This window comes from Pseudomyrmex gracilis, unplaced genomic scaffold (assembly GCF_002006095.1).
Source record: "Pseudomyrmex gracilis isolate BER0280 unplaced genomic scaffold, ASM200609v1 scaffold_909, whole genome shotgun sequence".
NCBI classification, from domain to species: domain Eukaryota; kingdom Metazoa; phylum Arthropoda; class Insecta; order Hymenoptera; family Formicidae; genus Pseudomyrmex; species Pseudomyrmex gracilis.
Genome location: NW_018021493.1, coordinates 19,815 through 43,682, shown reverse-complemented (window position 1 = coordinate 43,682; position 23,868 = coordinate 19,815). Strand labels below are relative to the sequence as shown.

At 35.1% G+C, this 23,868-nt stretch overlaps 3 protein-coding genes across 4 annotated transcripts; 1 reads left to right on the top strand and 2 right to left on the bottom strand.

The window, feature by feature from the left end:
- The first annotated feature begins 927 nt into the window (after positions 1-927).
- LOC109861664 (V-type proton ATPase subunit C) lies at positions 928-11,311 on the top strand. Of its 2 annotated transcripts, none has more exons than XM_020441399.1 (8): positions 928-1,142; positions 2,719-3,044; positions 8,599-8,785; positions 8,889-8,987; positions 9,072-9,280; positions 9,374-9,518; positions 9,707-9,845; positions 9,947-11,311. In XM_020441399.1, exons 2-8 carry the CDS (start codon positions 2,759-2,761, stop codon positions 10,040-10,042), a joined length of 1,161 nt encoding a protein of 386 aa, XP_020296988.1. In that variant the 5' UTR covers positions 928-1,142; positions 2,719-2,758; the 3' UTR covers positions 10,043-11,311. The 2 variants fall into 2 exon arrangements, with proteins under 2 accessions (XP_020296988.1, XP_020296989.1); XM_020441400.1 differs by lacking the exon at positions 928-1,142 and adding an exon at positions 1,750-1,896.
- Positions 11,312-11,704: 393 nt separating this feature from the next.
- LOC109861660 (S-methyl-5'-thioadenosine phosphorylase) lies at positions 11,705-13,512 on the bottom strand. The gene is made up of 6 exons (XM_020441393.1): positions 13,179-13,512; positions 12,855-13,015; positions 12,541-12,761; positions 12,265-12,467; positions 11,978-12,184; positions 11,705-11,894 (listed from the first exon to the last, which is right to left on the bottom strand). The coding sequence occupies exons 1-6, from the start codon at positions 13,197-13,199 to the stop codon at positions 11,856-11,858; spliced, it is 852 nt and encodes a 283-aa protein (XP_020296982.1). The 5' UTR covers positions 13,200-13,512; the 3' UTR covers positions 11,705-11,855.
- Positions 13,513-15,306: 1,794 nt separating this feature from the next.
- LOC109861659 (serine proteinase stubble) lies at positions 15,307-23,700 on the bottom strand. The gene is made up of 11 exons (XM_020441392.1): positions 23,255-23,700; positions 19,540-19,850; positions 19,206-19,239; positions 18,604-19,112; positions 18,336-18,518; positions 18,080-18,200; positions 17,783-17,968; positions 17,378-17,636; positions 17,001-17,278; positions 16,714-16,868; positions 15,307-15,909 (listed from the first exon to the last, which is right to left on the bottom strand). The coding sequence occupies exons 1-11, from the start codon at positions 23,355-23,357 to the stop codon at positions 15,745-15,747; spliced, it is 2,304 nt and encodes a 767-aa protein (XP_020296981.1). The 5' UTR covers positions 23,358-23,700; the 3' UTR covers positions 15,307-15,744.
- Positions 23,701-23,868: the final 168 nt, after the last annotated feature.

Sequence of the window (23,868 nt, the reverse complement as noted above, 5' to 3'; positions counted from 1 at the left end):
GCGGGTAGTATTAGACAGAAGTACGTACTTACTTGTAATAAGTGCGTGTAAAAGCAGTAAGAAAGGAAAATACTTGCAAAAGCGCAACTAAAAGGCTGTGAAGGACGGGATGCAGGAAGCACGATGTGTCGCATGCGCAGTCTCAGAGTCGACTAAGTTTTCGATAACTTTCTAAACGATAAAATCAAAGATGCGTTAGAAAGCAGAAACGACAAACGACGCCAAGTGACATCAGGTCTGCCAAACCACGTCAAGCGAAGGTTACCAGAAACGTCAGAAACTGTTCAAAATTTACTATGTCTTATCGTTCGTCATTGGGTGCGTTCAGACAACTCAACGGTTGAGAGATCATTACTTATGGATAGGACTATTCTTCAAAATCTGCTGCGGTTCCGAAAGTATGATCCAATCAGAAGTGATTATCTCTCAACCGTTGCGCAACTGTTGAGTTGTCTGAACGCACCCATCGATCGATCGAATCGCGAAAGATTGGCGACATTGGGTGCGTTTAGACAACTCAACGGTTGAGAGATCATCGCTTATGATAGGACTATTCTTCAAAATCTGCCGCGGTTCCAAAAGTACGATCCAATCAGAAGTGATTATCTCTCAACCGTTGTGCAACTGTTGAGTTGTCTGAACGCACCTATTGGCTGCTTTCCTTTTAGGAGACACAGAGTGCGTTCAGACAACTCAACAGTTGCACAACGGTTGAGAGATCATCACTTATGATTGGATCATACTTTTGGAACCTATGCAGATTTTCAAGAATAGTCCTATCATAAGTGATGATCTCTCAACCGTTGAGTTGTCTGAACGCACCCGTTAACACAAGATGACAACTCAGCAAATTGTTCTCCTAAACGCGGGTGTTGGCAATCGCGGGGCCAGCCTGTCGGTCAGCTGACAGCAAACGATGTTTAGTTTACGGTTTAGTTGACGGGTGGGTCGCAAGACAGCAGCACCCAATTTGTCGTCACGTGAGGTCACAATGGTCCCTGTTGGTTTCGTCGTCGACGAGCAGCGTCGTTCGGCCAAAAACATCTGAATATTCGTGGCAAGCCGACCTGGCGTCCGAGTCGCGTCGCACGACAACCAACGACAAGACAAGAAGACAAGAAAATCTCGACGAGACTCGCCTGGTACGTTGCCCTTTTGTGAATTTTTATCATCGGGTAAACGCGCGTCGTTTTTTCTCCCCGAACAATGTTAGATCGCACTCGGCTTCATTTGTTTAATTAATCATCGGAGCGATTGGAAGCGTTATACGAGCCTTCGTCAAATTTTTTCCCTCTCGGCTGTTTTCGCGCATTCTCACCATCGATTTTAACATTGCTCCGCGCAAATTTTCCGTTCCGACATGTCGCGCGCTGTTATTGATCTCTATTGGGGGCGACCCTGTGCTCTGGCCGACGCCATTAAATTGACACGAAACAGTGTCCTTTGTGAGTTCGCGGATCTTTCCGAACGAAATGTCCGTGAACTCGTTACGAGGAACAATAAGTTTGAGGACTTGCGCGGTCCTTTTTTGTCCGCGTTAAGTCTCGCGAATTTGAAATGTATTTTCGTTTCGTATCGATCGGCGATACAACAGACCGTTTTGCGCGCCGATCGCCGCCACGACGGTCACGTGGAAAACGCGCCTAATTACGTAATGTGTCAAGCAGACGATGCTCGCCACACCCTCCATTTCCTGCGTTTTCCGCGTATCCTACGCGTTTTTTTTTTTTTTTTTTTTTCGCAAATTCTCTGATCATTATGAAGCTTTTATTTCGCAATAATGATCGCTGATTGTCAAACGGAAACGGCGAAGATGCCAAACAGTGCGGAGTGTTTGCGTTTGCACACCTGACTGTGCTCGATCAACAGCGGCGCAATGTCAGCAGGTGGTTGTGTGTGAGATCAGTTCTTACGTTTATTAAAATATTTTGAAACTGGCGTAATGTATGTGTCATCTCTGTTTTGTGTATTTTTGTAGCATAACAAATTTATAAGTTAATTATATTATTTATTATTTTTACAATATATATATAAGTTTTTAATATTAACATGTAAATATGTAAAATGTGTATATATTTGTATATAAAATATATATTTGACACATAAAAATACTGAAAATGTAGTAATAAAATCAGAAATAATATAACTAATAATATAATAATATAAATTTTTGTAAAACAAAATTTATATTAATAAAGAAACTTAAGGCTCTCTTGAAGTAACAACTAAGAAATGAATAAGAATAAGATCATACAAGCCGCTTTGCAGGATGTTATGCTGAAATGTTCTATTATATATATGTATACATATATATAATACATGAGATGCAAGTATAGCATACTGTATGATTTTAAGAATTGAAATTTCAATTCAAAAAACACCTGTAAAAATTTACATGTGAACATATATATATGTATACATATATATAATAGAACATTTCAGCATAACATCCTGCAAAGCTCGTATGTGGGGGATCTTATTTTTATTCATTTCTTAAAATTTATATTATTTCAATGATTAAAAAGCTCTCAATATTTCAATTACTTAATATTTTTCTCTTACAAAGACAAACTTAGTTCATATAATTTCTCATAAAAATTATATTCTGTATAATACAAGTATTTAAAAGCAAATATAAATATCATATATATAATACAGCTTGTATATCTTATAAAAACAACAAGATTATATAAAGTGGTGCAAAAATTATTGTTTCAGATATATATTAAAAGTTTAGGTACAAAATTCATTACTCAAGATGACAGAATATTGGCTGATATCGGCGCCGGGAGATAAAACCTGTCAGCAGACATGGGAGACTATGAACAATTTAACATCCAAGCAGCACTCTTTGTCGGTAAACTATAAATTTCATATTCCGGATCTGAAGGTTGGAACGTTGGATCAATTGGTTGGCCTGTCGGACGATCTCGGCAAGCTCGATACGTATGTAGAGCAAGTGACACGTAAAGTGGCAACATACCTGGGAGAGGTTTTGGAGGATCAGAGGGACAAGCTGCATGAGAATCTGTTGGCCAACAATAGTAAGTAAAAAGACTCGTTGCTTTATCACGTTACTTGGGTTTTTTTTTTGTACCTTCTCCGACAGATATTATTGTCTATAATGGAGGAGCAAATTGTTCGGCAAAGGGTTCAAATTGTTATCTGCATTTATCTATTTTTCCTCGGTCACTTTTACATTTTCCTTCGAATGCCAAGTAGTATTCGATTAAATGAATTTTATATATGTAACAAACACACTGGCTATACATTTTTATAAGATATTGCACCTTCTGATTATATATTTGAACGTTTTTTTTTTTAGTGTATATTTTTTAATAGCTGAATTGAAAATTGACATGCAAGTAGACTAGAAAAGTTTGACAGAAGTTTGATCCATTTGATATCGTTGCGAACATGCATTATGCAAGTTCTCTATTGAATCTCTGACACAAAACAGCTGATTAAAGAAATAATGATCATTTAGTGCAAAAGAAATGTTCTAGTTGCTTGTGAAAAAAAAAACAAAAGAATATCAATTGATTGTTTATGCATCATTTTTCTACGATATTCTACCTTTGTCTTTTTAAGATTATTCAGAATAAGTATGTTGATTATTCAATGTGCACATCGATGAATACCATATACACAACACGAAACATGCACACTACCTCAAAAGTCGCCTTTTTTTTTGTCAATAAACCTTTGATATGTTGTTACAATTAACTCTAAATTTTACTCGTTGATTTGTGTGTTGGAGATGATGAGTTCAATTCTAGAGAAACATAATCCCTATTTTCCTCAATGCCCCATGTCATAGTTTGATAGAGATTTTTAACAATTTTGTCTATATACAAGGATAGTAAATAAAAAAAAAAATACATTTAACGCTACGGAATATTTTTAATGCATGTTCTAATAGTTATTAGGTGAATATACACAGACAAAAAATTCTAAATAGTCTTATATTTATACGATGCATATCATAAATTTGGAGTAAATTACTTATTATATAAGATTATTATATATATTTTTATTACATATATAGTTTGAGATAATTATATTAATTATATATTGATATTCTTTGCAATACAAAAAGATATCAGTTATATTTCAGTATTGCATAAAATTATTTTAATTTTAGCGAAAACTGAATCGTACAGATGTGATACGTATCGTGTAATATTACATAGTCAATATATTTGTAGATCGCTTATTTATGTGTTTGGTTGTTTTCGTTTTGTTATTTACGACGGTTTCATTATTTTTGGAATTTTATTTATTTTTTGTGATGTTGCTTGGCTTAAGTTTTGTTAACTTTGACCACATTAACCCTGTTTCCCTACCTTTCTTATTTTATTAACAAGTGCTCGTACAACATATATGCACCGTATACAAAAATTCTTACTCCAAGGTATATATATATATATATGTAAAGAAGAAACTTTTGTCGAGACATAAAGATACATAACATTATATATAAAGGACAAACAAAGCAATACGTGAAATATTTTATTACGGACCACGGACGAGTGTCGACCATAAAATCTTCCGCAGGACGCAAGGAATTGCTTGGGTTACTGTGGTCACCAAGCTCTGATAACTAGATTTCGTTTTCTTTCGTTTTCGTTTATCTCTCATTCAGTTCTTCTTTTCTACTTATCTCAATTTTTTGCGATTTATCGTCGCAGTGACTTATTGGTTCTTTTATGTTTGAGTATGTATTTGTTCGTGAATATTATTTTTCAATCGAATATGTCTTTTGTGGTCACTTATTTTCTATTTCGTCATTTGTTTTTGCAATATACCGGAGTATTTAACGGGGATTTAATCAATTAATAAGTGAATATATAAAACATTTATACATATGTTGATTACATATGTTAAACACAATATTTTATATTTTTTAAATAGTGTGTATAATAATTAGTTTTCTATCGCAAATTAAAATTGCAAAGTTCTCGTAAACATCATAATCTCAAATAAATTCATCTATGATGTCACTATTAAACAATAATTATTATTTTGTTTCTCCATCACGCATATCATTTGCAATTTTAACGAAATGAAGTCGAACTTGAGTTTCTAATCTCGACATTGTAAGACAAGCAAACAATTTATACGCTAAATACTCTGTGTGTTTTTCCTCAGTTTTGTTTTATTCTCTTTCGGTTGATTTTGGTTTAGTCAGCGCATTGTCGTTAGACATTTGCGTAGGAGAGAAATAAATAGTTGAGCAAGTCAATAAGAAAGATTGCGCGGAGATTGGGATTGGGCTGTAATGGATAGGTCAGTCATCAATGGATGGGGAGAGCTCGAGCCCCGAAGTGGGTGCGACCCCGCCAAACACCCCTGTTACACCATCACACAAGACCACGAAGGAGCATCACAGGCAGTGGAGCGAGCTGGACAAGTCCGAACCCGAGCCGGCCGCCTGTTTAGGTCAGCATCATCACCAACGTCATCATTATCACGACCAACATCATCATCACCGCCATCATCAGCCTCAGCATCATCATCACAACTCCCACACTAAGCAACATCATTCTCTCGTGTTCGAAAAGAAGTTATCGTACGAGCTTCAGAGCATCTACGATGCCAAGGCTCATTCCAGTAATTCTTCCTCATCGATCTATTCATGCTACCATAATCATTGGTGCGTTGCTTCTACACCCTCTACGCCACGCTCTAGTCCGACTCCCGTCAGTCCTACCCTGTCCTCCCTATCATCGAACTGTAACAGCGAAGAGGATCTCGGACGGCATCAGCCGTTACATCAGCGGACTACTAACGCTGAGAAAGATCGATCCGCCCGCAAATCAATTGGGGATGGTGATGATGACGACGACGACAATGACGATGCGGACCAAAACAACGACCAAGACCAAGACCATAGTGGCATTTTGCCGAATCCAGGTACCCATCCCGTCACTGCCGGTCGATTCGAGAGAACCCGCGTTCCGTCACTCCTTTTTCTCCTCTTCCTCAACATAGATTAGATTTTTGTCCGATTTCGTTCCTGTGCACTTCGTGTTTTCGATCGTTCATTAACGATCGCGGCGTGTTTTTTTGGGGGGAAGTTGGCACAGGAGTAACTGTTTCCAAAACACCAAGAGTGTCACGAGGTTGAAATATTAATTTACATTGCGTTATATATAATTTACAGAACGTAGAAAGCTTTTTTTCTGAAATGATTTCGCGTAAATAGAAAGAAGAAATTAAGAAACAATTTGTATTTTTCGCATAGCTCGAAATAGAACGTAATAAAAATGTAACGTAAATGTTACAATAAATTCTGTTCTGATGAAAAAATCGAAGTAAACTCCAGAGACCTAAAGTGATTGTTTACTTGAAAGCTGAGAGTAAAATATTTGGACACTTTTTCTGTATAATTGTTTTAATTCCAAAAAAAAGATTAAATAAGCAGGAAGAGGTATCAAAGGATAACTGTATCTTTTCGCAGCACATCCTAATTATATGATGAGTGTGCACAAGTTTTTCTCACCTGTTTTCTTCGAGAACTTCCGCTCGTGTATCTTTAGTTTTGAGCTCGTTCGTCTTCACTCTTTGCGTCCTTTATATTGGTTATGTATAATTACATTATGAACTTTACAGAATCTGTTGCAAAACACATAAATAGCAATGTTCCATTTTTGTTTTGTTTTTTTTTTTTTGTGGAAGATCGATCCACATGTGTATTGCATTCGCATTACGTATATTTAATTGTCCATCGGATAATTTAAGCTTGTTCTCCTGAGTTCGCTCTTCTTTGTCTTTCTCTTGTTCCTTGAATTGGTCTTTTCTATAGCTTCTGTATATCGCTTCTGCCATTATTATTTACGAAGTTTTATTTTATTGAAATTTTAAGTTTTGTGATATACACTCTCTTCTTATACGTTTGTTACAAAAATTTTACGTTTTGTATCATTTGTGTGTGTGTGTGTGCGTATATACATACAACTATAACTGCAACACACAGAGTACATTTTCAAGGAAAATAAATTTTGAGAAGAACAAGAAACAGTGGGAAGAAGAATATTTTAAGAACTGCTAATAATTTAATTGTATGATGAATGAAGTATATACCTATTACGTACAGACAATAATGCGCAGGTAGTTAACACATGTTACACTACATATAACATTGTTATTACAAATAATTACTCTCTCATCATCGGTGCATAAATTTATAATTATTTTACATTTTTATAGTTTCTTCCACACAATATTTTGTTTGAAAAAATCAAATCAGATTATTTTCTACATATAATATAAAAAAAAAGAAAAAATATTTTGTTGTATCTATCCGAGGAAACAATAGTCTATTATCATTTTATAATTATTTCTTATTATATAATGTATTATTAATTTATTATTATATATATATTTATAATTATATTTTATTTATTATTTTATAATTATTAACTACGATTTTGCTTTCTTTACTTTTTCTTTCACTTATTTTGCTTATTTTATTATATTGTATCACTGCACATTGACTTTTAAGTTGCTAATTTTATGTGTTGGCGATAAAAATGACCATATATGTCTATGAAGAAACTTGCACAAGAAAAGGTATATATCTGAAATAATTTTCACACAATACAATAAGAAGATAATGCAGATAATTATAAAAGTGAACTAAAACCGCAATTGGAAACATTTTACAATAACGATATATATATATACATATATATATATTTAAGTGCATACAAAAAAAAGTTTATATGCATGTGTATGAAAACTCCACACATCCTGATAGATGCGTATAAAATTTGCAGTCGAATCTTCGCACATTTTACTCTCATTAAGTTTTGCCATTTGTCCTCTTGCATTGCTCTTCCACTACTTCACATTTGTTTAACCAACTGACTATCGTTAGAGTGAGATCGTGTTTGAGAAGTAGTGAACACGAGGTCTGCATGTGAGATGTATACAAAAATATATATAAAAAAGTTACGAGAATTGTTATTTACTGATGAAAAATTTTCTTAGTACGTATGTTTTTCTTCGCATCGCATACAGTGCACAGAATTTTATATGCAAATAATACAGTATGATCATTTTGAATGTGTCATATATTTGTCTGATTAAAAAAAAAAGAAAAAAAAACACACTTCAAGCAATGAGTTTGTTCATGAATTGATTTGTTCGTCACCGCATGATATATTCTGTGTATGTCTTGCTTCTTTTTTGTAATGCTCAAATGAGAAACATATAGAAACAAGAAGTTGCTTGTTAGAAAAATTTATTCTTTTGTCTTTCACCAGTGTAAATATTTTACTTTTTTTTTTTTTAAAAACCATTGTTGTGTAAATAACGTTTTAATTTACTACAATAAAATTTGAGAAATTTGTTGTTGACAATTTATGCAGAGTTTAAGAAATACATTGGATTTGTTTCATTTTGCAACACGATCCACACAATCTCTATTGGCATAAAAAAAAAAAAAATGCTTTAATTATATATATTGTATATATAATATACTAAATAAATTCTAAAGCTCTGCGTATAAATTTGCACATCAACGCGTAACATTTTTTTTTCTTTTGTTGTCGTTTTTTAAAATATCGGAATTAATATTCGAAATTCACGTAGGTGATTTACCTTCGTATATAACTCGATTTCAATGGGACATGGCTAAGTACCCCATCAAACAATCTCTAAGAAATATCGCGGATATTATCAGTAAACAAGTGGGACAGATTGATGCCGATTTGAAAACCAAATCCACGACGTACAACAATTTGAAAGGCAGCTTGCAAAATCTCGAAAAGAAGCAGACGTAAGTTCGATAATGTTACACATGCATTACGAAGTACGAACGAATATACGATTGATGAGCATAGATAAGTAAAATCGTATTTAAATATACGATCCACTTTCAGAGGAAGTTTATTAACGCGAAATTTAGCGGATCTGGTGAAGAAGGAACATTTTATACTGGACAGCGAATATCTGACCACTTTGCTCGTAATTGTACCGAAGTAAGCAAATAAATCTATATAATCTGTTTTATATGATGTAAATTAAATTTGTATATCTCATCATGCTTCTTCCTTTTCTTTTAGATCCAACTTTCAAGAATGGCACGCATGCTACGAAAAATTAACGGATATGATTGTGCCGCGCAGCACGCAACTTATTACTCAGGATTCGGAGTACGGATTGTTCACGGTCACTTTGTTCAAAAAAGTGATGGACGAATTTAAATTGCATGCTCGCGAAAAGAAGTTCATCGTGCGCGATTTTACATACAATGAAGAAGAATTGGCAGCAGGTTTGTTGACATCTACGTACACAATCGTATATACATAAATTTATATGTGAAATGTAATAATATCCGATACATTTTTATTTTATTGTGTTTTAGGAAAAAATGAAATTACAAAGCTAGTAACGGATAAGAAGAAACAATTCGGACCGCTTGTCCGCTGGTTGAAAGTAAACTTTAGCGAATGTTTCTGTGCTTGGATCCATGTTAAAGCTCTGCGCGTATTTGTTGAATCTGTTCTTAGGTACTGTGTAATAAATATCATATAAAATACAGAAGGATATCTTACGCAAAAAAATAAAATAAATAATATAATATAAAATAATTATAATATAATATAATATAAAATAATATAAAATATAAAATAATAATAATAATAATAATATAAAATAATATAAAATTTTACGCAAAAATAAAATTTTTAATTTCTAGATATGGTTTACCTGTTAATTTCCAAGCAATACTATTGCATCCGCATAAGAAATGCGCCAGGCGATTACGTGACGTTCTGAATCAGCTGTATGCTCACTTAGATTCGTCCGCTACATCTTCAGCGGTGCATAACCAAGATGTAAGTTATCCTATACTGATATTATAATTGTGTGTTCATGTATTTGTGAACGTACTTAAAAGAAATTTTTATTTATACTAAAACTTTTTTAATTTTAACAGAACGTGGATATACCAGGACTAGGTTTTGGCCAGAGTGATTATTTTCCGTACGTATATTACAGGATCAACGTCGATATGGTCGATAATAAGGTCTAATTTTCTTCTTCCAAAAATGTCGCACTTTTTTATTTATTTGGATGACAATTCTATCGGAAATTTTTGATAGCAGAGGTGCCTACAAAAATTTCTTGTTCATATGTATAAAAAATAATCCCCACTGTTTCCAAGAGAGAGAATTCTTTCCTTACAAAAGTTTTCCTTTGTTTACTATTAAAGAAAATAATCGCGTGAAATAATCGCATCATTCACGAATGTATTATTTTTCTAAATCGAGAAAACGTGCGTAACAATAATTTTTTGTTTTGTTTTGCATTCCTTTATATAATATTTCCTTCAAGTATTAAATATAGAGAAAAGAGCTATACATATATGTGTGATAACAGAGATTAAAGTCTCTGGCGATGTTTAATCACATGATTTGTAGTTACGAAACCAAGTTAGCGCGCCAAGAGACGCAAATTTATTTGAACTCTCCGGAACAACTTTTTGATTAAAAAAGAAAATGTAAAACAGTCTATATTTTATATGCTGACGCGCAATGAAATGTATACCGTGTCTAAATAGAATTGCTAAATGCATATTTCTTGATTGTATTATATAGATTTGAGGCGCGTTTTGTTAACATATAAGAAATGGTGGCTTAAAACACAAACAGAGATATATCTTGTTATATCTATAAATGAAATGTTAAAAAAACGTACTATCGTTGAACAATCTAAACTTAAAAAATAAAAAACTCTTACTCGTATAATTTCACATGTGCATTCAGTTGCGTTTACGTTTTTATCTAATTCTTCAATCGTTAAAAATATAATTGATCATGATGAAAAAAATAGATATATCTAATTATTATCGTTCCTAAGTAACTGCACTACTTTTGTTGATTATTTAAAGATCAGAGTTGAATAGTTACAAGTTGGCTCTGCAAACTGCACAAAATTCATCATGAGAACATTATGTTGCAAACGTGTAACGCAAGAAAAAGCATATATATATATATATACATATATATATATATATATATATAAATATTTGAAACATTCATGTTGTTGAAATACAGTGTAAATTTTGCTCTTGTACATAAAATTCCGTGTACAGCATGGTTTCATATAACATAAAAAACCTCATGTATGTAGTTTTAGTTGCAAATTTTAGATTCGTTAAAAATAAAATCCCTATAAAAGAGACCAAACAAAGTTTCTGATCATGCGAAAAGTCTTACTCTAGCAGAAATCAATGACAATATCGATCGAATCGTTCCTTACATCAATCCCCTTCGAAACAAAATGTATAATAAAAAAAAAAGAAGTTATAATTGACAGTTTTCCAATTATATATGTAGATATACTTTTTTGAAAAAGTGATGATAGTCAATTGATTTTATGAACTCTGTATAGGCAAATATAATTGTTAATAAATATATTAAGTTTAATTGTAATTGTTTTATTTATTACTTACCCACGTTACCCAAAGTCTTTAAACATGATGCGAGCTATAGAAAGAAAAATAAGAGAATGTATATAAATACGAAATAATAACATTATTTTTTCATGCAATTATTTATATTGTACGAGTATTTGTATATTTTATTTGGTGGTTGTGTATAAGACGCATAGATATATAAATATAGATATATCTATGCGCATACACACCAGTAGGCTATAATGTGTATATAAATCACATGTAAAAATATATAAACATTTGTGCGAATAGGCGCTTTTATAAAAGATGTAATGCCATAAAATATGATTACAAATTAGTACATGATCTTTTAGGAATTATATTCACGTATAACTACGTATATATATGTATATTTTTTAGGATAGTTCTTTGGTCCCATCGTCAAGTTTTAGCATTTTACGGACACATTGCTGCTCTCGATTAAGTTCTGCAACAATTTTGTTTTAAATATGCATTAAAAACTTATTATTTTGTTAGATGTACATATATATTCAATAATATAAACGTTACCTTTAATTTATGAATATCTTGATCCCAATCTTCTGTACCGATTAGTTTTACAGCTTCAATTAACAATTTAATCACTTTATCAACATTTTGCTTAAATATCACTACGACGTCAGCTGCATGAACATTATCACAATCTTTCCAACAATCGTAATCCGTAGCCATTGCTATAGACGCGTACAGAAGCCCCGCCTCTTTTGCTAGGCACACCTGATACGGAAAACAACAGAAATTATATATAATAAAAATTTTCTATATAGAATTTCATACGTATATTGGAACTTCTATACTTCTGGGTATGTAGTCATGCCAATCAAGTGTCCACCCCAGGCACGATAAACCTTGCTCTCTGCTTTCGTAGAAAAACGCGGTCCTTCAATAATCACTATTGTTCCTCCCTTTGTTACATTGTATCCCAATTTTCTTGCCGCTTCTAATAAAATCTCTGATGTACGTGGATCAAAAGCGGGCTCCATCGGGATGTGGCATACTCCTGCAATTTTGTATACGCGAATAATGTCACGTCTTAGAAAACAAATAACACGTGTTACACAAGCAATACTTGCCACTATACTTGGTAGATGTTTCATCATAGAAAGTGCTTTTTCTGGAGCTGGTTCTATCTATGAAGCTATCAGGTATAATCAGTTGTCCTCTGCCAATCGCTTCTGTCAACGATCCGCACGCGTTAGATGCCAATACATGAGTGCATCCAGTAAGCTTCAATGCTTCTATGTTAGCGCGGTAATTAACAGCTGTAGGACTTAATTTATGTCCAACACCATGTCTGTTCATAAAAACCAAAAAAACTTGAACGATAGTTGCATGGTTTGTGTTGCGTAGCAGTGATGAGAGTGTTGAGGATGCAAACAATTCTTACCTAGATAATAATACCACATCCACTCCCTCGATGCATCCATGATACAGATCGCTGGAGGGATAACCGAAATCGTTTTTCGCATCCTCACGTTTTGTAGTACTGCTATATTTAAATACATTATGTATGCTATCACCTAGACCCGAACCGCTTATTATTCCTACCTGAGACATAAAAATATCACTCTTGTTGTATGAGAACAATCAATTGTTTAAAGATTTGATTTATTATGAAGATAATAAAGAAGTTGTCTTTGTGAATTGATCGATTATGTAATTTTATCAATTAAACGCTAATTAATTATCTACTTGACAAAACAATACTTGCCTTGATTGTTTTGTTTTCCATAGTAAAGAATTATAAAAAGTTTTTTATCTGTTTCGATTGTCACGCAATATAAAATTCAATTTTTTTCGGAGCACGTTGCAGAGTTCTTCCATGTGATAACAAGCCAAATGATTATTATTGGTTGATCATGCGCCATCTGCGTGATCAGCCAATTTTCAAGGCAGTAGTTTCAAGCGAGTAAAAATTCAGTCGTTATTTGTGTGCAATTCTACAAATTTGACTATCAGGAGAACATCTTTTGACAGTGGACAAACAAGAAATTGGCCAGTAGTATGTCGCGTGCTTTGCTCACCTAAATAGAAACAGTTTTTTGTACTTCAGGGATAAAATTGTGTAGGGAATTATTGCTACTCAGGTTTCTTCTTTAGACCTGCGTTCGGGAAGCACACTATCTGCGCTATCGCATTATTCTATCTTTATTGCTCGTTAGATGAAAAACAAAGATAAAAAATGACGCAATAGCGCAGATAGCGCTCCACGAACGCAGCCTGCAAATAGCAAATTTAACATTTCAAAAGGCTAACAATTCAAACAAAAATTTTAAGTACTATCATCTCAAAAAGTAAAAACGGGTTATATATATACATAATTTGTAAATAAATAATAATTAATAATAATTAATAATAATAACTTTTGTAATTATAAAAATGTTATTTTGCACATTCGCATATAAGCTGACTTAGATACTAAAAAAAACGAATGTAACAAAACCATTACAGTATAATGTTCTTTAATTTTGTATCATACTGTAAGAATATATAATAAACAATACGAGAATAATTGTTAATTATTTTTTATAATATTATTTTTTATAATATTTTAAAGTATTAACTAACTTGAAAATTTACATGTGATCTATATGTGTGGAATGGCGCACATCAGATTATACATCATACTTACACACATGTAGTGCAACTTTTATTAAACTCATATAATTGTTCTAAGATTTTATTTAAAAATAATTAATGGACAATACTTACCTTAGCTCAACATTATGTTGCAAGTGTCGCTATATATCATTTGACGCTATATATTAGTGCAATATCTATATATAATATTTGTGAGATAATTGAATAATTAAAGGCTTCAGTGTCTAGAGAATTTATATTATTATACAATTGTTTTAATTTTTGTCATATGTAATTTCTTCGTACAGAGATGACCGGATAATACAAATTTTTTCGCTTGTTTCATTCATCATACCTTACAAAATGCGTTTGTTTTTTTAATTACTTTAACGTCCTTAAGTACCTTAAGTCCTAAAATTCTATATCAAGATGTACAAGTTATACTAACGAATAAGTAAATACATATATAGCAGATATAATTAAAAAAAAAACCTATGAATAGAACGCGATAATATACAAAGCAATGATTGCACATTTAAAAACTCTTCTCTCGCACACGCGATGAATAATAAAAATCTGACAAGTTCGATACTGCGCACGCCGATGTGCAATAAAAACCAATTCACGAGTGAACAAACGTACTCACACATCGATAGAAGAGTGTTATTATACACATAACTTGTTATATATAACATCGCTCTATTACACTAACACGTTTTCGGGTTAAAGAGATTCATCAGAGTAATAAAGAGTAACGCTATCAATTTGTTAAGAATGACTGCGAACACAAATGTTCGTAAGATTTTCGTAGTTTTCAAGATTTTGTGCCGTGTATAATCTAATATGAATAAATAATAGAGCACACACATTTATATTCCCCCCCCCCTCCCTCCTACTTCGGACTAATTTACAATTATTGGAACACACCATGTTTAAAGAGCATATGTCACATAAAAAAATATTCTTGTGTCATTTAAGAATAAAAAATATATATGTATATGTATACGCACTTGATGGCACATTTAACAAAAGTGCAGAAAAAAAAAAAACAAAATGCATTTAGATACCGATTAACAATTCGTTAATCGGTATTAAATTAACAATTCGTTATTACGCTTCCAAACGTTGAACGAGTCGTGAACCAATAAATTTTTTCTGTGTTTCGTGACAACATAAAATAAATATCAACAGATACGATAAGAAAAAAAAATTAGAAACTCGAATTGCAGATATTTTTCACAATTTTTAGTTAAACCGCATATACATGTTATTATTTATCAGCGAAACACGTGTTGCAAATATAAATTTCTTTAGAAAAAACAAACATAGTAGTCTTGGCACTTGATTTCGCACTTTTTTACGTGTTGTATCGTTTTCTCGATATATAAGACATAAAGAGATGTACGTATAATTTTCTATACTATTTGAATGCCGTTCGATATGGTACCACTGAACGAAACGGACAATAAAAAAAATGGAATGATTTTCTGTTTCAAGAATGTTCGAGTTGTACAATATCGGCAATCGAATCTCAATATGTCTACGGCTTTTCGCCACGCTATGCTTTTAACTGGCGGTGTCTACTAACATAAGTATCATCAAGCGCGTGAAGGTACTCCAAAGTTCCGTCAATAAATAAACACATCTTTAATCGATCTCGTGTCGTTACACTACATACATGCATTACGTGCAAACAACTATTGATTAGCCGATACGATCTGATTTATCCAACCGATGTACGCGCTTACCTTTACGTAAACGCCCGGTACATTTTGGCGACCGCAGCCGAAACCCCACGAAACGAGCCCAACAAGCTCGTAGAAACCGTCGTCCTGACACACCAAAGGACCACCACCGTCACCCTAAATAATAAATATCAAAAATAAAATCTCTTCGTTGCGAGAAAGATTTACATTCAAAAAAAAAAAAAAAAAAGTAAACATCTATACTCTGAATAAAAAACAATGCTTCGTTTATTAACCCTTAACCTGCACTGTGGGGTGGAATCTACCCCAGGCATTTTTCCACGAAGATATAGCTACGTAAATCGTTTTTTTTTTAGGAAATTTTTTTCACTAACTTAAAATTGAAAAATCATTAAAAAAAAACACTATGACGTCTTTTTATAGATGCTTCAAATATTGTATATAAATTTTTTCATGTAAAGATAAGTGAATGTAGCTTCAAGAATTTTTAATAGACAAATGTATTCTGGCTATTGAAGCAAAACACTGTTGTAAATATTTAAATATGTTTATTGAAACTTAACGCTTTCGACCTTGTATTAGTCGAAAGACTAAAGTCGCGTTTATCCTACTAAGTAAAGTGTTGGTCGGGCCTGCTTGTGCGATATGGACGATCAGCACTGTGCGACGTACATTACCAAAGTAATTTAAATGCATTTGATAAGGACCTAATACAAGGTCGAAAGCGTTAATGCTACTAAGTTTCAATAAACATATTTAAATATTCACACGTCAACAACAGTGTTTTGCTTCAATAGCCAGAATACATTTGTCTATTAAATTTTTTCAAGTTATAATAATTTCAGTGAATTTGATGATCATTTTTGTGGCTGGGGTAGACCATACCCCATGTGCAGGCTATGTGATTCCTATACGAAGTGTGCAGGTTAAGGGTTAAACATATGTAGAACAACGTGATACCTGGCAGGCGTCGTTTCCTTCCTCGCCACCGGCGCAGAAACTGCTTGCCGGCAGAATAAAGATCTTCTCGGTTACGGCGTTTACTTTTCTTACACATTCGGCATTGGTAACGATCGGAATCTCTGCTTCGCGCACTCGAAGAGGTATGGGACCAGCTGTGAAACGTTAATATACACGTTCATTGTGTCCATGTAAACACACACACATGCTGAAAAAACTGATTTTTCCCAGTAAAACATTTAAGAAAATTATAATAAACACAAATACGCGCGCGCCTGATCACTCACCCTCTCCCATGTATCCGTAGCCGGTAACTGTGCATCGTTTGCCAGCTGTGTGAGTGACACCTCTCGCCGGCAAACAAATCAGACAAACTCCGTTCTTCAGCTGCGCCTGACCCTGTAGCTTCAGTAGAGCGATGTCGTTGTCCAGCGTTTGACTGTTATGATTGTGATGTATGTACGTGGTTGCGACGCGCAGAGTCTGGGCGTCGGGACTTCCGTATTTACGTGTCAAATCGTGATCACCCACCCTTACGTAGATTGCGTCGCCGGATCTCACGATACTGGAAACGAGTTTATTTTTTTTCGTATTTTTCTCGATTTTTTCTTAATTCCTGCGTGCGCGAGACATGTTGGCGCGAAACCGACGCGTGTTTACTCACTTGGTAACGCAATGCGCGGCAGTTAAGACCCACTGGGTTCCTATCAAAGCGCCGCCGCACAGATACTGATTGAGAGAGTTTATCAATGCCACTTGCCAGCAATACTCGTTGGCGTCCGCGTCCTCGCCGCCGACCACGCGCCCAACCCTGTCGGAACTTCGTGCCTGAACAGGACCGCGAGAAGTTCCCTTCACACCGCAAACGTATTTATCGTACGTATCCGGACTTCTGGTAGTCGTGACAGCCGTTGTTGTCTCATCTGTGAAAATGGTTGATATACAGCTGTACAAACCTAGGTCGAAAACCTGGCGTTGCACTCAGTAATACTCTAAGAAGGTTTGAAAAATGATTTTTCTCAAAAGAAAGAAGCTATTAAACGCGTTTTCTATTAACGGATTTACTTACAAATGGACGTGATGAGCGGAGTGCTGTAAGGCCGCGTAGTATGCGGAATATAAAACGTGTCGTTTCTGTTAGTGAGAACCGGTTCCGTGGAATTTTCTTCGTGGAATTCTCTTATCAGAGATTTCGGCGCACAACACTGAAGTCCCGGCTTCTTGCACTTGAACAGGTTTGTCAGCTCGGCGTTTCCTACAAAGTATAAACATGAATAAACATGAGGCACTGACTATTCCCGCGCGAGATTCACATTCCCTATATATATATATATATATATATATATATACATGTGCGACTACTCACTGAAACAAGTAAACGATAAGTAAGACACGATGCAGGAACCGGGACATTCTGGTCTTGGGTCCGGCGGTAATGGTACGGTAGTCGGTGGTCGCGGGGTGGGTCTCGGTCTCGGTCGCAGCGTCTAAGAACATAAAGACGTGAATATTTTAACGTTTTATAGAATATTTTGTTAGAAAAAGTATTTGTTCTATTAAAAATTTTTCCTGTTTCAGAAGTTTCGCACAAATTCGTGGAATTTGAAAAACGACTGAACTACCTGCGGCGGACTCTTCGTGTTGTCGCAACAAATAGATCCGGATTGGCAGGTCGACGTTTTCGCTATGATCACGTTCGGTCGCTCGCAGAACGCCGCCATGATCGTCAGCAGACAGAAACCGGGACACGACGGTAGCTTCGGTTGAGGAGGTTTTGTGGTCGGTCGAATCGTTGTTGTAGTTTCCTGAGAATAATAATTTCTCGGTTATTATTTTTCATACACAACACGTGTGCAACTCGTGCGTCAAAATGTTTAAACATTTTATTACCGTTTTTTGCGGTGGCGGCTCGTTGACGCAACAGACTGTCAGCACGGATCCATCGGCGGGACAATCCGCGTCGCTGTCGATGTTGTCGCAGAAGAGCGCGGACAGACCGCTCGTACATTCTCCCTTGCAGGGTTTCAGCGGTATCGGCTTCGGTCTTGGTCTCACCGTTGTTGTCGTCGTCGTCGTCGTCGTCAACGGCTGCTTGGTGGTCGTGGTGGTCATCGTCATCGTTGTGAGAATCGTAGAACTGCTTGTTAACGAAGGTGCGTTCGATTGCGTCGTCGTCAGAGAAGAAGATACTTTGCTGGAAGCTCCTCCTCCATTTTTCTCGTCTTGACGAGAGGTGTTCGTACGATCTATCACTAGAAGTTCAGGCGGCGGAGAATCCCCGAATGCGTCTCTGGACACGCAACACTTGTGGCCCGGCTTGCAGAGATTGTCTATCATCAGCACGGCGTCGCAATAATCGGCGATTCTCTCGGCCATGCAAATGCCCGAGCAATTTTTCTCTGAAAAAAAAAAAAAAACAAAATTAACCTTGCCAGCTTAATTTGGCATTACGTAACAACAGAGAGAAACAATTTTACAAATTATCTACGTACTCGGTAACTTTTCACTCGTCTCATTGTGGCTTTCCTGCAAAACATACAAACAAGTATCTTATTAATTTTTCTGAAGCAATGTGTGAATTAGTAATATAAGTGTATCGTCGCATAAACAAACGTGCGCTAAGAAAAGTTTCTATAATTCGACAAAAGAGCAAAATAAAAAAAATATTAATGCTTTTTATAATTTTTTTCTTTAATCATGATCACGGTATTAGTGTGACGATGTATATATATATATATCTTACTTTCTAGCAATAACTTTCTAGAGCAGTTTTCAACAAGTCGCGACCCAGCTTATTTTCTCTAATACCAAATCTGCTCAACGTACCGGTGTAGTTTTTGCCGAGGTGGAGTAAGTCGTGCCAAGAGTCGTGGTAGTTGTTGCAGGTGTCGTCGTAGAAATCGTGGTGACCTTAACCGCCGTCGTTGATGAAGTCGAGGTCGGCACCTCGTTGTCAATGGCGTTTTCGGATGACGAAGCGGTGCCGTTTATCGGATCCTGCAGACAACACCGCATACTGGCCGTGGGACATTGCACGTCCTCCAGGACGTCGTCGCACATCAACGTCGCCAATGCGTGCACGCACACTCCCGGGCAGTCGGCGGTTTTTGCCGTGCTCGTTAGAGAGTTTAAGAAACCTGCGTACACACAAACAACGCAAACGTGACACGAGATACTTTTGGAAGAGAATTTGGAAAAGAGATTCAAACGAGATTTTGGGATAATTTTTTTTTTATTTTGATTATATTAACTGTAAATTTTTTATACCTTCTTCTCAGATTTTATTTACTTCAATTTGCAATTTTTGTTTCAGTTTCTTCTTCGCAGAACGAATTTTACAAGTTTGGGCAAATATACATTTTTCTCACGGTGTATGATGCAACGCAATTATTTTAACGATTACAAATAAATGTGTAAAATTACATGGCAACAGAGCCGCGAGAACAAAAAGAACGAAGATCAAAGAACTAATCAAAATTGTTAACGGTTCCAAATCCTCGAGAGTCTCGAGTTAGAACTCCGGTTTTGAAACTCCGACAAAAGAAAGGAAAGAAATTTTAATCCGTTCTTGGTATGCCGGCGCGAGAAACAAGATGCGGCGGCATGAAATCCACATCGATATTACCTCACACATGCCGCGCGAGTAACAAGATTAGAGGAAAGCCTCTTACGAAATTACAACTGTTACGCCGCGGCCGTCGCGCATTAATTATAACTGTATATCGTTTTGCAGATGCGCGTGGACATCGTAGCAGCGTTGAATTCCTTGCCGCACGTAATCTCTCACAAATGACTGCCTCGCCAAAGTGATCCAAAGGACAATTGAAACTTTTGATCTTGACAATCGTAATAAAAAACATGAGATGTGAAGGCCAATCAGAGCAGCAAACACGGATGTGTATGTGTGTTGAAATCCATAAATTTTATTAATAAATTTAGAAATATACATCTCAATGGTCATGAGAGCCTACACCAGGATGTTGTGTGGAAAATAAGCATGTATATATATATATATGTATATACACGCTTATTTTCCACACAACATCCTGGTGTAGGCTCTCATGACCATTGAGATGTATATTTCTAAAGTTGTTAACTTTCGGAGCCTTTAGATTCTTCACTTTATTAATAAAATTGTACATACGTTTCGACCGGGGATTCGGTCCTTGTCAATGCAAATGAATATTCATAGTTTTGAATCTATCTTGGAGATTTGAAGCCTGATGAACCTTTTTCGTATAAAAAACGTGTCACAATCGATGAAAACTCTTTCTCGCGGTTTTTAATTATATAAAAAATGACTTCTTGACGCAATGAAAAACTTCTAATCTCCAAAAAACTTGCACGCAAAAAATAGTTAAAACAAAAATTAATTTAATATCATCTCCGTAAAGAAATTTACAAGTATCTTCGTGCAATTTTTTTTTTCAAAAAGTGAATCATTCAAAGATCTTTCTTTTCTTAGAAATTGAATCAACCGTGTCCCGCGTCAATGTTCGAGAATTTGCTCGTCACAAGGAGGCGAGGTCTGCCGACTGAATTACATCGTGCGTGCGTGTGTCCGCGGCACCTCCGCGTGTTAATGACCGACGTCACTTATGAAAGTTGAGCGCAAAAGTGGCGAATGGACGCGAGCTTTTCGAGTTTCGTCATATAGTACAGCGCGGGGCGGATTCGCAACCAAGAAATTCGCACAGATAATACTCCCTCGGCTGGTTTCACTTTGGCAGGCATAACGGACCAAACAAACATAACGGTAGTTAATGAGCGGCTGGGCTCGGGCTACATATATAACTGTCTTCGGCGTCTTCGGCGTAGTCTTTCATCTAACGACGACAAACGATTATGTAAATCCGTTCATATAGTTGTCAAACTTGATTATTACTCTCTGTGAGCGCGGGTATATCAAATTCTACAAGCTAGAATTAAGAAAATTTTGACTGACAAACTGACTTGTGTACAACAATATATCAAAAACTATAGACACACTAAAAGAGTTTTTTAATTTTAACACGAGAGTGCCGCTAATTATATTTATTTTCCTCAAGTACTTGAAATACTTTATTTTCAAAATAGCTGATCGAGAACTTTGATTTTGAAATTAATTATTATTATTTAGAAACAAAAACCCGAGGAAAATTGTACAAAAAATGCGTGTAATGTAAACTACAAATTCAAATAACGTATAAAATAACGTGACGTAATATAATAAATAAATTTAAGGAGAGATTACGCAAGTATCACATATACATGTTTTTTAATTACGCAGTTCTACATTGTGGCAAACTATTTGCTAATTAATTATTTCTTACATCAACTAATTATTTTTTATGTCAACAAAACTCGCATATTCTGCGAGTTCGAGAAACGTAACTATTTTGATATCTGTAATCTCTGTCTCTCATCTTTACTATCGTAGTCGTGTGTGATTCATAAGATGCATCTTCATAGTCGTTACAAACATGAGAGATCATATAGGGGTTTGTGACTCCAAGATGCTACCAGAGCGATAAATAATAATATTTGAAACAAAACTCAAAGTTAAGTTTAAAAACTTCTCTTCATTACATATAAAACGAAGTTATCGAACGTTCTTTAATTCAGAATTGCAATATTATTATGTTTTTATCGTTAATTTATATTTTATTTTCCTGCATTTATTAGATATTATTTTTACAAAATTTATCAAATTTTATTTTCAATTAGTTTTCACACATTTTTTGTATTGTTCTTTCTCACAAATACGATAATAAATATTTTTACATTTATCATTTTTATCGTTACATTACACATTGATGATAGAAAAAAATTAGAACGACTGGATATTCGAGTCAGTTATTTCGGCGCAAGTAATAAACAAATTAAATAAAAACGTTAAAATTATACACACGTGTAAGTTGTACTTAAAAACACTTAGCACGTGAAAATGTAAGAATATACCGCTTCCTAGTTTTTTTAAGCTTAGTGACGGCCTTGTTACCGGCAGTGAATCGACCGTCATAGCGCTATACAACTCCTAAAAGTGGAACAGTCGCATCCTTCCAGATTCTACCTATAAAAGCGTGCGTCGCATACGTTCGCGCACGCGAATTTCTACTTCTCGAAGAAATCTACTAGTTACTACTCCTACTTGGTGACTTTTTTGTCAATTAAGCCGGAGGCTAAAATCGATTTGACATATAATTTATTTCAAATGTATGAACGTATAATTTATAAGATTATGTCAACTATATGCTGAAACAAATTCAACTCATTTTTTTACACATCTTTTTGTGTTTCTACTTGAATTTATTTCTACTTTACTAATTGTATAAGAATATATATTTAATTTACTTAAAAGACTCAGTAACGCTATAAATAACAGTTCTTTTCAAAACAACAATATTTACAAGAAATTTGACCTGATGAAATCAAATTTTACATTCTATTAAAATTAGGTCAATCTTGAATGAGAATAATACGATTTTTTTCTCTTTTTTTCTATTATTTTAATAAACGTGATGTTTTCGACAATCGATTATCTTAAAATATAAATTCTCACCTGATAGAAAGGTGCTAGCCAAGGAATCGTCATCTTGCTCGCCGACTGATCCGGCGAGCGTGAGCAAAAGGACGATGCCCCCAAGGGCGGCTCTCAATATCATCTTCAGCCTCCCTTTCGCTGTTCTCCGGTCTTGTTTTTCTTCCGATCCGGGAGAAACAACAAAATAAAAACAAAAATAAAGAGAGAAGGAAAGAAGCCGCTTTCGAGACAACAGCGCACCGTCTCTTTGCGGTCTTGATCACACGCGCGTCGAACTTCCTCTTCACCGCAAGGACGGCTCAATGGTGCTCACAATGTTGAAACCATGCAAACCACATCGCCTACCTTGGCTTGTTTGACAGGAACTGACTGGGTAAGAGATCAGGGCCTACTTGTAGGTCAGGGTGTGCGGAGGATCCCCACCTCCACACACACACACGGTGCCGGCTCGAAGAGGTGAGAGCGCGAGAGGCAAGGAAGAAAGATGGAACGACGGCCGACCGCCTTTGTGGACGCCATCCGGAGGGGATAGGGTTGTTGACAGGAGTAATGTTAGTTTTAATGTTCTTTCCTCTACGATCGACTGCAATTTAACTAAATTATTAGTTGCATAACATGTAATTTCTATGTCA

Excerpts from the sequence above, each read along its gene's own strand:
- LOC109861659 (XM_020441392.1), bottom strand. The coding sequence starts at position 23,357 with ATGATATTGAGAGCCGCCCTTGGGGGCATCGTCCTTTTGCTCACGCTC. Across the intron at positions 19,240-19,539 it reads CCTCGGCAAAAACTACACCG|GAAAGCCACAATGAGACGAG; the intron begins GTACGTTGAGCA and ends TATGTTTTGCAG. Across the intron at positions 17,637-17,782 it reads TCCGCTCATCACGTCCATTT|ATGAGACAACAACGGCTGTC; the intron begins GTAAGTAAATCC and ends CCATTTTCACAG.
- LOC109861664 (XM_020441399.1), top strand. The coding sequence starts at position 2,759 with ATGACAGAATATTGGCTGATATCGGCGCCGGGAGATAAAACCTGTCAG. Across the intron at positions 8,786-8,888 it reads AATCTCGAAAAGAAGCAGAC|AGGAAGTTTATTAACGCGAA; the intron begins GTAAGTTCGATA and ends ATCCACTTTCAG. Across the intron at positions 9,281-9,373 it reads TGAAGAAGAATTGGCAGCAG|GAAAAAATGAAATTACAAAG; the intron begins GTTTGTTGACAT and ends ATTGTGTTTTAG.
- LOC109861660 (XM_020441393.1), bottom strand. The coding sequence starts at position 13,199 with ATGGAAAACAAAACAATCAAG. Across the intron at positions 12,468-12,540 it reads AACATCTACCAAGTATAGTG|GAGTATGCCACATCCCGATG; the intron begins GCAAGTATTGCT and ends ACAAAATTGCAG. Across the intron at positions 11,895-11,977 it reads AAGATATTCATAAATTAAAG|AACTTAATCGAGAGCAGCAA; the intron begins GTAACGTTTATA and ends AAATTGTTGCAG.